The sequence below is a fragment of the Lagopus muta genome, chromosome 2 (genome assembly GCF_023343835.1).
Source record: "Lagopus muta isolate bLagMut1 chromosome 2, bLagMut1 primary, whole genome shotgun sequence".
NCBI classification, from domain to species: Eukaryota; Metazoa; Chordata; class Aves; order Galliformes; family Phasianidae; genus Lagopus; species Lagopus muta.
In genome coordinates, this window is record NC_064434.1 from 58,748,322 (window position 1) to 58,762,150 (window position 13,829).

The following is a 13,829-nucleotide window of genomic DNA, read 5'->3' on the forward strand; positions in this document are numbered from 1 at the left end:
GCTTTTTTCTGGGATCTCCATCTCTGTCACACCACTCACAAAAAGCACAGATAACAGATGGTCTAAACCTACCTCTCCAGGACTCCTTTTAACTCAGACCAACAGGACACAATAATATATTCGCCAAAATAATCCTCTCTGTCCTGCCTGTGGCCACAGTAAGACTGTATCCAGAAAATAAATTAACCACATGATTGCATCCATTCCTAGCCTGGAGAGCTATCCAACATGCCCAGGAGATATTGTGAAATAGGGATCATTTTTCTTCATCGGTGTCCAATATTTTTTCTTAAACTGGAATAAAGGGAACATCAATCCAAATTCATGGCATTTCCTTCTAATGCCTTGTCAAGGTTTCCATATTAGACACTTCTCCGAACAGTTCCATGAAAGGGAAAACAATTGAAACCATTTGTTTATCTTGGGTAAATCAGAGTTTTTCCCCTAAGTTATATGCTAAGACGTTAAGAGTTCACCCTCAATCTGTGGAGAATATTTGGGGCAGGAGCTGAAATGTAAGCAGTGACGAGCACACAAACTAAATGAGGAAAACATGCTTTCTTCTCAATGTTATCAGCAGAGAAGAACTAAAAGAATGTGATACAGCCTCAGCTTCAGCAGATTGCTAGGCCAGGTAGAAAGGGTGATGAGGAAGGAGAAAAGCAAACAAAGCAAACTTTGCTCTCAGCAGGTGCCTATCAAACAGACATGAACAAAGTGAAAATGTATCATTTAAACTATCACTGGAAAATTGACTGATTTAAAAATTTACTTGAGGATTAATTGCAACTCTGCAATTAGAAAGGGTATGTCAATATATTAGAAAGAAAAAAAAAAAACTAGCAGCAAATTTGGAAGTACACATTAGAGAGATTTCAAAAAAGCCCTCATTTTTCTCTCCTTTGTGTTTTATTTTTGCTTGCCAATCCTACTATTTTTTATTTTTCCTTTATAAAGATGCAAGCCAAATTATCAAATATTCAAAAGACCTACTGGTAAAGGACTTTTTTGTTGATTCCTGGTTTGGTTTTTTTGTTTGTTTGTTTTGGTTTTTTTTTGGTTTTTTTTTTGTGCATGCGTGCGTGTGTTTTTGAAAAGCAAAAGTAAATGAGATATTTAACTTTTCCCCACTTCTTCTCAAACACCATGAGTCACAGCAGTTCAGTGAGCCCACAAAAATGACTCATTGCAGAGCTAAAATGCCACAAGGCTAGCACAGTGGGAGAAACAAGCACACCATCCATGCATAAAAGAGCTGCCTGGAGATAAAACTAAACGTTTCTCCCTCTTCTAAAAACAGAAAAATGTTTGAAGCAATTCCTATCAAGGGGGGAAAAGTCCTGGCTTTTCAAAATCCTAGGGTGCTACTTATCCATGAAAGCACAGAGCAAGCATGCCATTAAACCAGAAAGGCTGCAGCAAATGGAAACAAAATGTTATTCAGCCAAGATATTACCTCATAGGAGATTAGTCAGTAGTCTACTATGAAAGTAAGAGAGAGTTTTTTCTTGGACTCTTCCTTCCTAACAGTAAGTGGATGCCAGCTTGAACTGGATCTCAGGCATCTCAGTGGTTAGCCCAGTTCTGCTTTTTTAGGATGCTCATTTTGGTAGAACTAGTGTTTATCACCATCAGCAACAGCAAACTTCTTTTCTTCTTTAAAAACAAAAACATAATCCTTTAAAATTGCAAGTTCTTGTTATAATTTTCAACCTACTTGAGCCTGTTGCCCTGCAACTATTTTACTCTTGCTCTTTTGCTTAACCTATTGCAAAACTATCAAAAGCTTCAGTCCTCCCACTTCACAGCAACCCCTGGATACCGGAACAAAGCACAGCAGCTCCTGCAAAGAACTTGCCCTGGCCCAAGCCAAGGGAAGCATTAGTAACCAACTGCTGTTTTGCAGTTCACCAGGAGCCAATCCCCAGGCTTTCTGCTGAGATGCAAAGGCAATCTTATTTTTCATGCTAATAATTTGCAACAAAATCTACTCCAAACATATAATTAAATAGAAGAGTAACTTTTGACCCAACCAGTGAGCAGAACAGCAGAAGTATTCCCTATAATTAGACAACTGTTAACTGTAGAGCCATGAATGTGAGACCAATTTGAAAGAAAGCTGACAACCTTCTAACATTTCCTTTGTGTTTCAGCAAGAGAATACTCTTCAAATCATGAGTAACATACTTTGCATGAATGCTCATGAGAAGGCACTCAACTAAAAGAGTAGACCAAGTCATTACATAAAATGGCATATGTCCTTCTTTCTTTTTCCAAGTCCTAGAGGAAAATTCCACTTTTCAATGAGCAGACCTATCTGCATTACTCAATGCACTGACAAGCTTTCTAGAAAGTTGTACATGCTGCAGGATCTGACTTGCAGTTTCTGTGAATCAGAGGTACCAAAGAGAATTACTAGCAGAGGATTCACAGGCTGAATTTAGAGGTCCAAGCACTGCAGTAAAAGGCCAAATTGGACTGGGTCCTGGGCAGTGTGATCTAGTGCATCAGAAGGTTGGGACTGGATGATATTTAAGGTTCCTTCCAATCCAAGCCATTCTGTGATTCTACAATCCAGTAAGCATAACTTAAAATCACAGAGCAGTCTGGGCTGGAAAGGACCTTAAAGTTCCAACCTCACTGCAACAGGAACCACTAGGTCAGATTGCACACAGCCCCATCCAACCAGACCTTGAACACTTCCAGGGATGGGGAATTCACAGATCCTCTCGACAACCTGTACCAGTGCCTCACATGCTCTGAGTGAATAATTTCTTCCTTAAGTCTAATCTAATCTTTTTCAGCTTAAAGCCATTATCTAAAGGCTTTGATAAAGCTTTCTAGTAAGCCCCCTTTAGGTAGTGAAAGGCTGCACAACCAGCACAGTCAGCTTCAGGCTGAGCAATCCCAACTCTCAGTTTGTCTACACAGCAGATGTGCTTCAGCCCCCTAGGCCAGGCTACGAAAAATGCAGGCAAACTGGGAAAAAAAGAGATATAAGCAAAGAGCCATCCACATCCCAAATAAGAGCCACTGAGCAGAAAGTTATGTGTGTAATATTGTGCACGTTATGAGAATTTCAGGGACATTAAACATCACAGGAAGACCAGGTAATACGAGTTTGTGACTCCTCCAGGCTCTTCAGCTAAGCAATGCAGTACTGTCACATCTAAGATAGCTCTACATGTGTACTTAAGCAGAATCAGGGGAAGAGCTTAAAGGTGTAACATCAAGGCAACATCTTAAAGGACTGCTGGATTTTAGGCAAACAGGTGTCAGAATGTATGCCTACAACATGCAGTGGGGTAACATAATTGACAGAACTGAGTAAGTTGCAACACTCACACAATGCCAATGTCACGAGGAAATACAGCGCTCAAGGATAGATGCTTGTGAGGTGGGACACCATCGAGTAGTCAAGCATAGTCTTACAGCTATAAATCTTCTGGAAAAGGTGAAGGCAAAGCTAGAAACTCAACTATGTCATGCACAGGAGTGTCACCAGTCTTCCCTTCTGAAAATCATCTAAGTAATCTATTTTCATTGTACCTGAATATACATATAGAGATGCATATGTACATACAGATAAACATACTATGCTACATACATTATTTTACAAAGATGCCCAAAAGACACTGAAAACAAGTAAGTTTTATGAATGGATCCTTGTTCCTTGTGAGAACTACTACCAGCCCATATATCTATTCCACTTATAGAGACATCCATTTCTGTATTTTAAGTATGATATTTCTGACTCCTAGTAATTTCAGTTTTGATTCAACAAGGAAAGCACTCATTTCAGCTGGTAAAGATTTCAGATTCTTCAGGGTCCAATGCTTTTTCTTCATTTTCAAAGTAGCAAGCACAGTAAAACCAACAGGCTGTTATTTTGCTTTGCTGTGTCAATCAAATGAGCCTGCTGAATGTACTTCACTCGTGTATTTCCTCTCAGCATCAATTGGAAATAAGGTTTTTACTACATATTTACAAAAGCTGTATTATCTGTCTCTCACTGGAGAGAAAGCCCCATAAATCAAAGGGGCATGTAAAGTCTCTTCCAAAATGAGTTGCACTGGAATTTGCCTAAATGTGAGAAGATTGTGTTTTTGCTTTGTTTTCTTTACTAGTCAAAGATGACTTGACTACTAGTGACCACAGCTCCTTTGCTAGACAGTTTCCTTCTGACTAGTATGATATATTTCAGCAGTAGGAATTCCTCTTCACCATAGTACAGCAATAATCTTAATACCTACCCTTTTATAAATGTCCTCACTGTGAATGAGGCATAAGCCCTGTGAGGCAGGAAATTTGTAATTCACCTTCATTTAAAGCTGAAAAACTTACTGCAGAAAGAGATTACTACAATTCAAAGCAAGTAGGAGTAACTTTACATTCCAATACATGCATTCAGAGAAATTTATTTTCTCCTATTCTCCTATTTCTAGGAGTCTTTGTCAAGAGCCAGAAGCAAACATCAGCTGAAAATCACTTGCAGCATCCCTAACAGAATCCTTTTACTTCAGTGCAGTACTATTTATGCCACTATAGTGCAGGAGACTTTCAATGGCTGTTCCAGGAAACCTGGCAGTGGGGACTACCACAGGTACTTTAAAAGAGTGAAAGAAAGAAAGTATACAGACTTTTGCTTTATAATAACTCAAAGTAGTTATCTGGTATGGTAATTACGATGACTTTAAGATTACTTTAAAACATATGCAAAATGCATTAAGAAAACAATATTTATTCTGAAATAGATTTTAAAACATCCTTTTGTTTAATACTTGTACACAGGCCTCATGACTAATGCTAAGTAAGCTGCATGCAATTAAATACCTTCTTGTTAAACATGCTGGTTTCACACGAATTAGCACACAGAGCTCGCCATGTCTTTCAAAAACCAATGTCTGTACTTCACCACAATATCAAATGGCCATGACTTTCACATTCAGGAAAAAAAAAAAATAATCAAAAGTATGGAAAAACCAGAAATGCAAAAAAAAAAAAAAAAAAAAAAAAGATTTTAAAGAAACGTGTAACGGCTAAGAAAGAATAAATAGATCTGTCGTGGAATAATATTTAAATATTCATTGAAATAACTTACTGAACTCCTTTAATTCTTGAAAACTCTGCCCCAGTTACAGTAGGCGACTGAATTATTCAAGGCTATCAGATACATTCACTTACCTGCTCTGTCTCAACAAAGTTAGACACATGTCCATCATCATTGACCCCTCGAATGTGAAACCGGGCAGCAGCAGCTCGCTCACAGCTGATCCGAGAGATAAGGCAGGCTTTTGCCTTCTTGTGGGAAGCGTAAACAGTGCGAATATCCACTACACCACAGATCACTTTCAGCAACCAGTCTGAACAGTTCACCTGGTAGTGTTTGAAGGGAACATGCAATAGCTGGTTCCTGCAAAGTTCAACAACATACATAACTGTTACTCAATAAAGTAAGGCAGGCATGGATCCCATCACTCAACCATCACTAATTTAAGCAATTTATATTTTGTGGCCTCTTTTCTGTTGCAGTTTCACCTGATCTAAAATGAAGAAATATCAGGAGAAAATCCTTGTGTACTAACATGGTAGAAAAAAGCATCTCAAATTTTAATAGTACGCTACTGTCACATATACTCTGCCCCTCTGGCTTATAAATTCAGGTGCAAATGTTGCTTCTTCTAGCTCAAGAAATACATAAATATTGAGCAGTATTTTTCTTAAATTACAGTGCTGTTAAACTAATTACTTTTTGAACAGTGCTGCCTAGACCTTAACAAACGCTACAGGATGAAGGTCCATTTTAAATCCCAGCAAGATTTTCAGGAAAACTCCAAGCAGAAACTGTACCTGTAAGTCAATGGAGATGTCACAAAAAGTGCTATTAAAATTTAGAAGAATGAGTGTTTTAACCTTCAATTTATTTTAAGACCAACAACCCAAGAAACATATCATGCCCGGTTAGCAGTGATGCTAGTCTCCTCTATTGTGACCTTTTCCTCATTCCATTTTTCAAAATGTGACTTTCATCACAGATGAAGGCAGAGAAAATCCCTCACGTGATCATTTATTGCTCCACAGCAGATCTCTTCAAGAATTATTACATCTACAGAAAAACCCTGAAGGATTATATTTCTGGAGTACAACATCTCTCTGAATAGGTGCAAGACAATCTTGCATTTTTAAACTGATATGCAACTGAAAAAACACTAAAACAATTTGAGGTATATCCCTTCCACCTTCTTTTCCTAGTTCTACTCAAAGACGAAGTTTGAGTGAGGGCTCAGGCAAATTCCAGTACTTTTTCTGTTGTTGTTGCAGTTCAATTAACAAATGAGTTGCATTGCTTTTAATTAAGTTTGTCTGAAGCTTTTTTAACATTTCCCATATCACATAAATGCCTCAAGGTAAATTTTCTTTGGAGCATTTTTTTGTGCTAAATGTGATGTCGTCACTATTCATCATTGTTCTACATGTTCATTATTCTACACTGTTCATGAAGGGGTTCTACATTGGAACCCCTTCATGAGCTACCACTGGATTAGCCAGAAACAGGAAAGGATATTCAGAAGGTTCAAACACTTATTTTCCAAGAGCTTCAAAAGATGATACAGGTAAAAAAAGGTTACTTTATAAGTTTTTATATATACATATATATATATGTATATATTTTTTTAAATGAGGAGATACTGCTACCTTCGGAGTTTCTACACTGGAACACAGCTCATTTGTATATTGTATCAGACTTGACATGCTTAGAGAGATTTTTGAGCTTTTCTGATTTTGCAAGATTAGGAAAGTCGAAAGCAAGTTTTACATATCTCCCTTCTGAGTGAAAATGGCAACTCTAACCTTTATAATTTGAAATAACATAATAGCTAGAAAGGCTATTCAGACTGAATGAACTGCTCTCTCATGTTTATCAGCCACTATGAATTGTTTTACCTATTTTATATTCACCTACTTCAAGCCACAAGATGTATTGAGGCCGCAACCTCATTTATCTCCAGTACAACTGTTTCCTATATATCTTTCTGTGTAAAACAAACAAAAAAACCAAAATCATAAACAAACACTGCCAGAATTTGTAAAGAAAATCTGTCTTTATGGTGAACCCACCTAACTGATATAAAACCCAACACTTGTGTTTTCCTTTCCACTCAATTGATATTTTCACCAAGAAATACTTGTACTTTGTTTTATAGGCACAGTTAGGATTGCAGAGCAATGGATCACTGGAGTCTCCTATGCAACATTTACACTGAGATGCAAACATATTAATATTGATGTTTTCAACACAAAAACTAGGGCACTTATTGAAGGATTAAACTACAGTCTCTAAACTCATACATTTTTAAGACGTATAAGATATGTCAGCACAGATGACGTGATTTATGAAAAGTTCAAACAGAGGTTAACGTCAGACAAATGTTAAAGCAAATTATTACTGCAGGGGAAACTATTCGTAACTTGCAGAGGAGGATTTCTGTAGTGTGAACAATAAACCTTATTTCTGCTGTGCTTTTAAGACATTCCCAGATATTAGAATTGCATTTCACTATCAGATTAATTTTAATTAAATGAAAGTTACTTTCTTGACCCTGCTTTACAATGAATTCACTAAGGTCACAGGTCATGTAAAAGGATGTGACAATGAAAGGTGGCACACTTGGAACACACGTGTTCATTTGTTGCTGAGGATGTTTGACCTGTAACACACAGATGGGGCTGACAGTAGACTTGGGTACAAACATGCAGTACTAACCAGAAGAACCAGTTACCGGATTCATAGAGGTTATCACCCTGCTTCTGAGCTCGCACAGTCAGGTCAAAGTTTGAGCCTGCATTAGGCCAGGAGAAATAGAACATCCCAGAGTTCAGTATTTTCCTCAAGGCAGTTACACGCTCCTCTTCCTTTGTTTCTTCCTGGAGAGGACAGAAATCTGTTGCAGTAATTTTGTAAACTTCAGCGTCCAGGATTTTTCCCACCGACGTACAGCCCGTCACCAGGACCAGAAAGTGCAGCCGAGCGTTACCTAGAAGGCGATAGTTACAGAAGTGTTACAGAAGGACACAGCTATTTCGTTTCCTTCTATCATGTGTAATGCTGACAGGGCTCCAGCAAAGGACAGCACCTTTGCTTCAGGAAAGAAAAGCAAACACAAGCACATCATCCATGCCCATTTGCATTTCTGAGTTCCTTTTGACTGTAGGTAAGTGAGTAAAATTGCATAATAATCCTCAATATTTATACATATCCACCCTCTTCTGTACCAGATTAAATTTCCCCCTCTTAGTTCATGAAGTGCAATGAGCTATCTGTCACATCACTACTCAAAAACAAGTTTCATCCCCCGGAGAACATACATTTTTCACTGGATTTGAATCAAGGAAAGATAGAACACTGGTCATTTGTTAGATTAAGGACATTCTTTGCTGCAGGTTTTTCAAAAGAATTCAGAATTTTAAAGTTACTGAGCCTACAAAGGTTTCTGCTGAAGCTGGCTGTGTTCAACTGTTCAGAAAGATTCTGTATTACCAGTTCTCAAGATTTACTTCTTTTGGATCACCAAAAAAGAGTGTACACTATTAGATGACACCCTCAAACATTGTTAGAAATTATTCTATCTCTCACAGTTGTGGAGGGGCTGAGACCATGAAGCAGCTGAACTCAAGGGCCCCAAAACTCAAGGATAAATTTTGACGCTCTTTAGTACATAGAGCAATTTCAACCTCTCTAAAATGTTCACCCTCTCTAAAATGATAAAGTAATTACGCAGCAGCATAACAACTGTTCTGAAAATGCTGGCTCTGCCTGGAAGAAACTCATTCACTTAAATTGGCCTCTTATGGAGGCAACGTCATCCTACTAAATAAGGTGAGTAAGAAAAGGTAGAAGCCAAGGTAAGCCAAGATTTACTGCTCTGCTAAAGCAGAAAGTACAGCTGACCTGCTAACAGCCTGTCACCGGGCCCTATTTAGCTAAGAGTTTGGTGACAATCTGGCACAGCAAAGTTTCAAACAGCAAAAGTAAACACTTTAGAATCAGAATAGTTCAGGTTGAAAAAGACCTTACAGATCAAGTCCAACCACAACTTAAGCATACTACCTTAACTCTAACAACCCTCCGCTAAATCATGTCCCTGAGCACCGCATCCAAACTGATTTTAAACATATCCAGGGATGGTGACTCAACCACCTCCCTAGGGAGCCTATTCCAGTGCTTAACAAGCCTTTCTGTAAAGAAGTGTTTCCTGATATCCAACCTAAACTTACCCTGGTGCAACTTGAGGCCATTTCACCTTTCAGATATTGAAAGAGAGCAGTAAGGTCTCCCCTCAGCCTCCTTTTCCCCAGACTAAACAGCCACAGTTCCATCAGTCTCTCCTTGTAGGCCATATTCTGCAAGCCCTTCACAAGCCTTGTCACCCTCCTTTGGACCTGCTCCAGCACCTCAGTGTCCTTTCTGTACTGAAGTGCCCAAAACTGAACACAGTACTCAATGTGAGGTCTCACCAGTACCAAGTACAGGGGCAGGATTACTTTTGTAGTCCTGCTCACCACAGCATTCCTGATACAAGCCGAGATGCCGTTGGCCCTCTTGGCAACCTGGGCACACTGCTGGCTCATATTCAGCTGACTGTCCATCAGTACACCAAGATCCCTATCTGTCAGGCAGCTTTCCAGCCACTCCTCCCCAAGTCTGTAGAGTTGCCTGGGGTCGTTGTGACCACAATTGCAGGACCCAACCAACTTAGCAGGACTGCTCTTCAACTGTCCACAGTGGCCCGGCATTCAGAAATGCAGACAAGTTCCTTTGCAACAACTAGCTTGCTCCTGCAATGTCAGCAGAGCCCTTGCTTTCAGATCACTGGTAAGCCACAAAAACTGGAGTTGGAGCTGGCTTTCAGCAAGGCTACAGTATTTGTGTAGGCACAGGGGACTGAGACGGCAGGACAAGGTGGGAGATAGGATTTTATTCATTCTGCTGTGTTCTGCTGACTTCAGTATTGCATAAAGGCCAGTGTAGGTGGTATTTACTAAAAAGAAAAACAAACAACTGTTCATCACATTTCTTTCTGTAACAATGGTATGCTGTGTTCTCCTCCTTGAGTGTTCTACAGCACATTTTCTGCACTTTTGTAGACAACGCCATAGGGGAGAACTACAAATACTTATAATTTGAAAGTTTATTAATTCTTTGCACATGAATGTGAATAGTTATAGAAGATTAAGAGTAGAAGATGACATCAGTTATCACCATGGTAGTTTATACCCAACTAAATGCTGATTTGCAACCTCCAGAAGAACCAAGGGTCAGCTGTCTTGCAGAAAAGCTGATAGCTTCTGTGACTTTGGTAAAACTCTGCAATGCTAATCAGCTCAGAGTGAACTCAATTCATGACAATTTGAAAGCAGTGCATAGAAACGCTGTTAATATACGCCTTACTATCAATCAGTTTCAGAGATAGAAAATAATTAGTGACAGGCTCAGAGAGCTGGCTGGCTCAGATGCTGAGGCAAGGAGTACAAGCACTGCCCCAGTCTTCAGCAACCTTTCTCAGAGTGCCTGGGGCACTCTGTGCTGTCTGGGTGAGGAAGATCCTTGCCTGATGTTGCCTGACGGGTGTGCCACTCTTGTCTCCTTGCAATATCTTAATGACAGTGCTCACGCCTGTGCCCTGCCCTATCCTCACCCACAGCACGGATGTAGCCACAGGGTTTGGAGCAGCAAGAGGGCTCTGAGCAACCCCTCACATTCCTAGAGCCTCACGCAACAAAATTAATGCTACCAAAAGATTATACGGCTATTCACCTTTCAATTATGTCTCCGTTAAAATCTAAGAAATTATTCACCACTAAGCTATGCAGCTATACACAGCAGAACACATTTATCCATGTTTCCCTCATTGACAGGAATATCAGTTTTTGTTTGGGAATCTCTTCTTTCAATCCCAAATCTATTTGCTCACATTGTCTCAACCTCACGTCTCTCTTTTGATGCAGGCTGCTTACGATTTTAAATAAAATGATTACTACATTGATCAAGCTTGTGATGGAAATGATAACTGAGCTACCTGCACTTGATCTTTTAGTTAGGCATTTTCTCAGCTTGAAAATGCCAATTCAAAGGAAAAAAACATAAGTGTTACATCTCCAAACAGTACCACGTTTGGCAGAAGCCTAACATTACCAGCCACAGGACACTTCTGCTTGTTTGTCAGTCACTGACACTTAACCACTTAACATGGAAACAGATGTACCAAGCACAAACACACTGCTAGAAATTGCTTTGATTGCTTCCCTCAGGACAGATGTTGCTGTTACTGGCCCATGCAACTTTTATAAAAACCAAATTTTAAATTGACTTTCTCCATTTCTAAGACTTGCAGATGCTACGTCCTTTGGTAACTGTTCATTCGGTGGAAGAAAAATAACATTTTTAGCTGACAGGAATTTACTCAGAGATTCTTTTTGTTCCTACGCAATTCATTTTTATTATCCAGCAATTCCTACAAAAGAATGTGAGAAGCTGCATTCCTGGCTTCCTAAACCCTCCCCCACAGAAAATCTCCTGCTCTCAATACAACTTAGAATTTCTGACAGTACAAGCATTTGTGAGGCCACAGCATGAGAAAGTGAGGATTTTTTTGTAATGAAATTGTTTTTGCTGAGCTAACTATGAAAATACCACAGTGCTAATGAAATAGAGAAAGCTGAAACGCAGACATTCCTTAAAACAGCCATAACTACTTCATTAATTCCTGAAGCTTTAACTTTTCAAAACCACAGCTCACTATCATTTCCAATACTGTAATTATAATAAAAATATTGTTACTTTTTTAAAATTTGCAGTGAAACTGTTCCCATGCAAATAGCATTTAAAGTACCATGCTAGACGGGTCACCACAAAAATATATCATACAGTCCAGTCAAATCCACCTGGCAGCAGCATTATGAAGTACACTATGAGGCTACTGCCTTTGAAACAAGCTTAACAGTGTTCAGAGTATTTATATTTGTTCTGATCAAAACATCTATAGCTAAATGGATTAAAAAAAAAAAAAAAACAAAAAACACAAAAACAAGCAACACCTAAAATCAATAAATGAACAGTCAAGCCAAAACCAAAGTTATGTCCTCTCTGGAGGTCCTTGCACATCTGGAATAGGAGAACAAAGTCCAGTCTTATTTCTTAAAATAGGAGCCCACAGCTGTTATCACACACACACCAAAAAAAAAAAAAAAAAAAAGTAACTGGTAGAGATACAATGGGAGGAAAATTACACTAGTTTGTCCTTGATGTCAGTGCACCCTGCAGTAACAGAAAGTATGTTGCATTCAGCTGGCAGCTGCAAAGTGAATGATAAATGGGACCAGCACTAAGGTTGATTAAAAGCATCCCAGAAAACAGCAAACTTCTTTCCTATGGTGTGATCGGCGCTCCAGGTCTGGCACTCACCCTTCATTCTGTATCCATAGCCACATCAGCTTGCTGGGCCCTCGCAAAAAGAAAGTCTTTTCTTTCTTTCTTTCTTTTCTCTTCTAAAGTTTCACAAATAATGTGATGTACAATCCTACTTTGAGAGCAGCCATAAGGAGAAGGATTTGGGGCAGCCATTTGAAGAAAAATTCAACATGAGCCAGCGATGTGCGCTTGCAGCCCAGAAGGGAAACCACATCCTCGGTTGCATCAATAGAGGTGTGACCAGCAGGTCAAGGGAGGTGATTCTGTTCCTCTACTCTGACTCATGAGACTCCATGTTGAGCACTGTGTCCAGCCAACACAATGACATGGACCCAGAGGGTCCAGAGGAGGGCCACAAAGATAATAAGAGGAATGGAGCACCTCCCCGGTGAGGGAAGTAGGAGGCTGGGGTTATTCAGAGTGGAGAAGAGAAGGCTTCAGGGAGACCTTATAGTGGCCTTTCAGTACCTGGAGTGGGCATAGAGGAAAACCGGGGAGGAACTTTTTATAAGGGTAGGTAGCAACAGGATGAGGGGAAATGGCTTTAAATTGGAAGAGGGTACATTTAGACTAGATATTAGAAGGAAAATCTTTACTGGGAGGGTGGTGAGACACTGGAATAGATGAGCCCAGAGAGGCTGTGGACGTCCCTTCCCTGGAAGCATTCAAAGACCAAGCTGGATAGGGCTCTGAGCAACCTGGTCTAGAGGGAGGTGTCCCTGCCCAAAGCAGGGGCGTTGGAACTAGATGTTCTTAAAGGTCCTTACCAACCCAAACCATCCTATGAAAGTGATTTAAGAACATTAAGAACTGCAATAGAATATCACAAATGTAGAAATCTCTAATTTCCTCACAGGTTTTTTTTTCTCTGAATAAACATTTGAATGAAAAGTGAAGCGTTTCTTACAAGATCATTATTTTGCCCCATTACAACTATAAATCATCACAGTAGTCTGTAAAGAACCCTTTAGAAGAAATGTTAGAAATGCATTGTTCCCAGCAATATGTGCTGAATGCCCTATTCATTAAGTTGTACCAGATAGGCAGAGGAGAAAGAACTTTCTGGCAGAGAAACAAGACAAAAATAACTTCTGTTCCTATTTGTTTTTTAAAAGCTCTTGTGAAGCCAACTACTTTAATGGAATTTCAGCAAGCCTGCTGCAGGAAATGCAGTTCTGGTACGTCACACCTATAATGAGCTGCAGTTTCTGTATTTAACCTGTCTCCTTGACTCATGACAGTTGTTTCCCCTGTATTCTGTGGGATGACTTCAGAGGTGCGTGTTATGTGATACTGTTTAAAGAAGGTGATATTCAATTCTGACTTTGTCCTTCTAACTTAAATATTCCACATAAAATCA

At 39.5% G+C, this 13,829-nt stretch overlaps 1 protein-coding gene across 4 annotated transcripts in view; it reads right to left on the reverse strand.

The window, feature by feature from the left end:
* Positions 1-13,829, reverse strand: part of SYNJ2 (synaptojanin 2) — a 71,971-nt gene that overhangs the window by 43,646 nt on the left and 14,496 nt on the right. For 3 of the 4 annotated variants that reach the window (XM_048935094.1, XM_048935093.1, XM_048935092.1), the window contains exons 3-4: positions 7,766-8,036; positions 5,185-5,413 (exon numbers count right to left, since the gene is read on the reverse strand). In XM_048935094.1, the coding sequence (XP_048791051.1) occupies positions 5,185-5,413; positions 7,766-8,036 (500 nt within the window). The remainder of the gene's footprint in view (positions 1-5,184; positions 5,414-7,765; positions 8,037-13,829) is intronic. The other variant, XM_048935095.1, reaches the window with a different exon arrangement.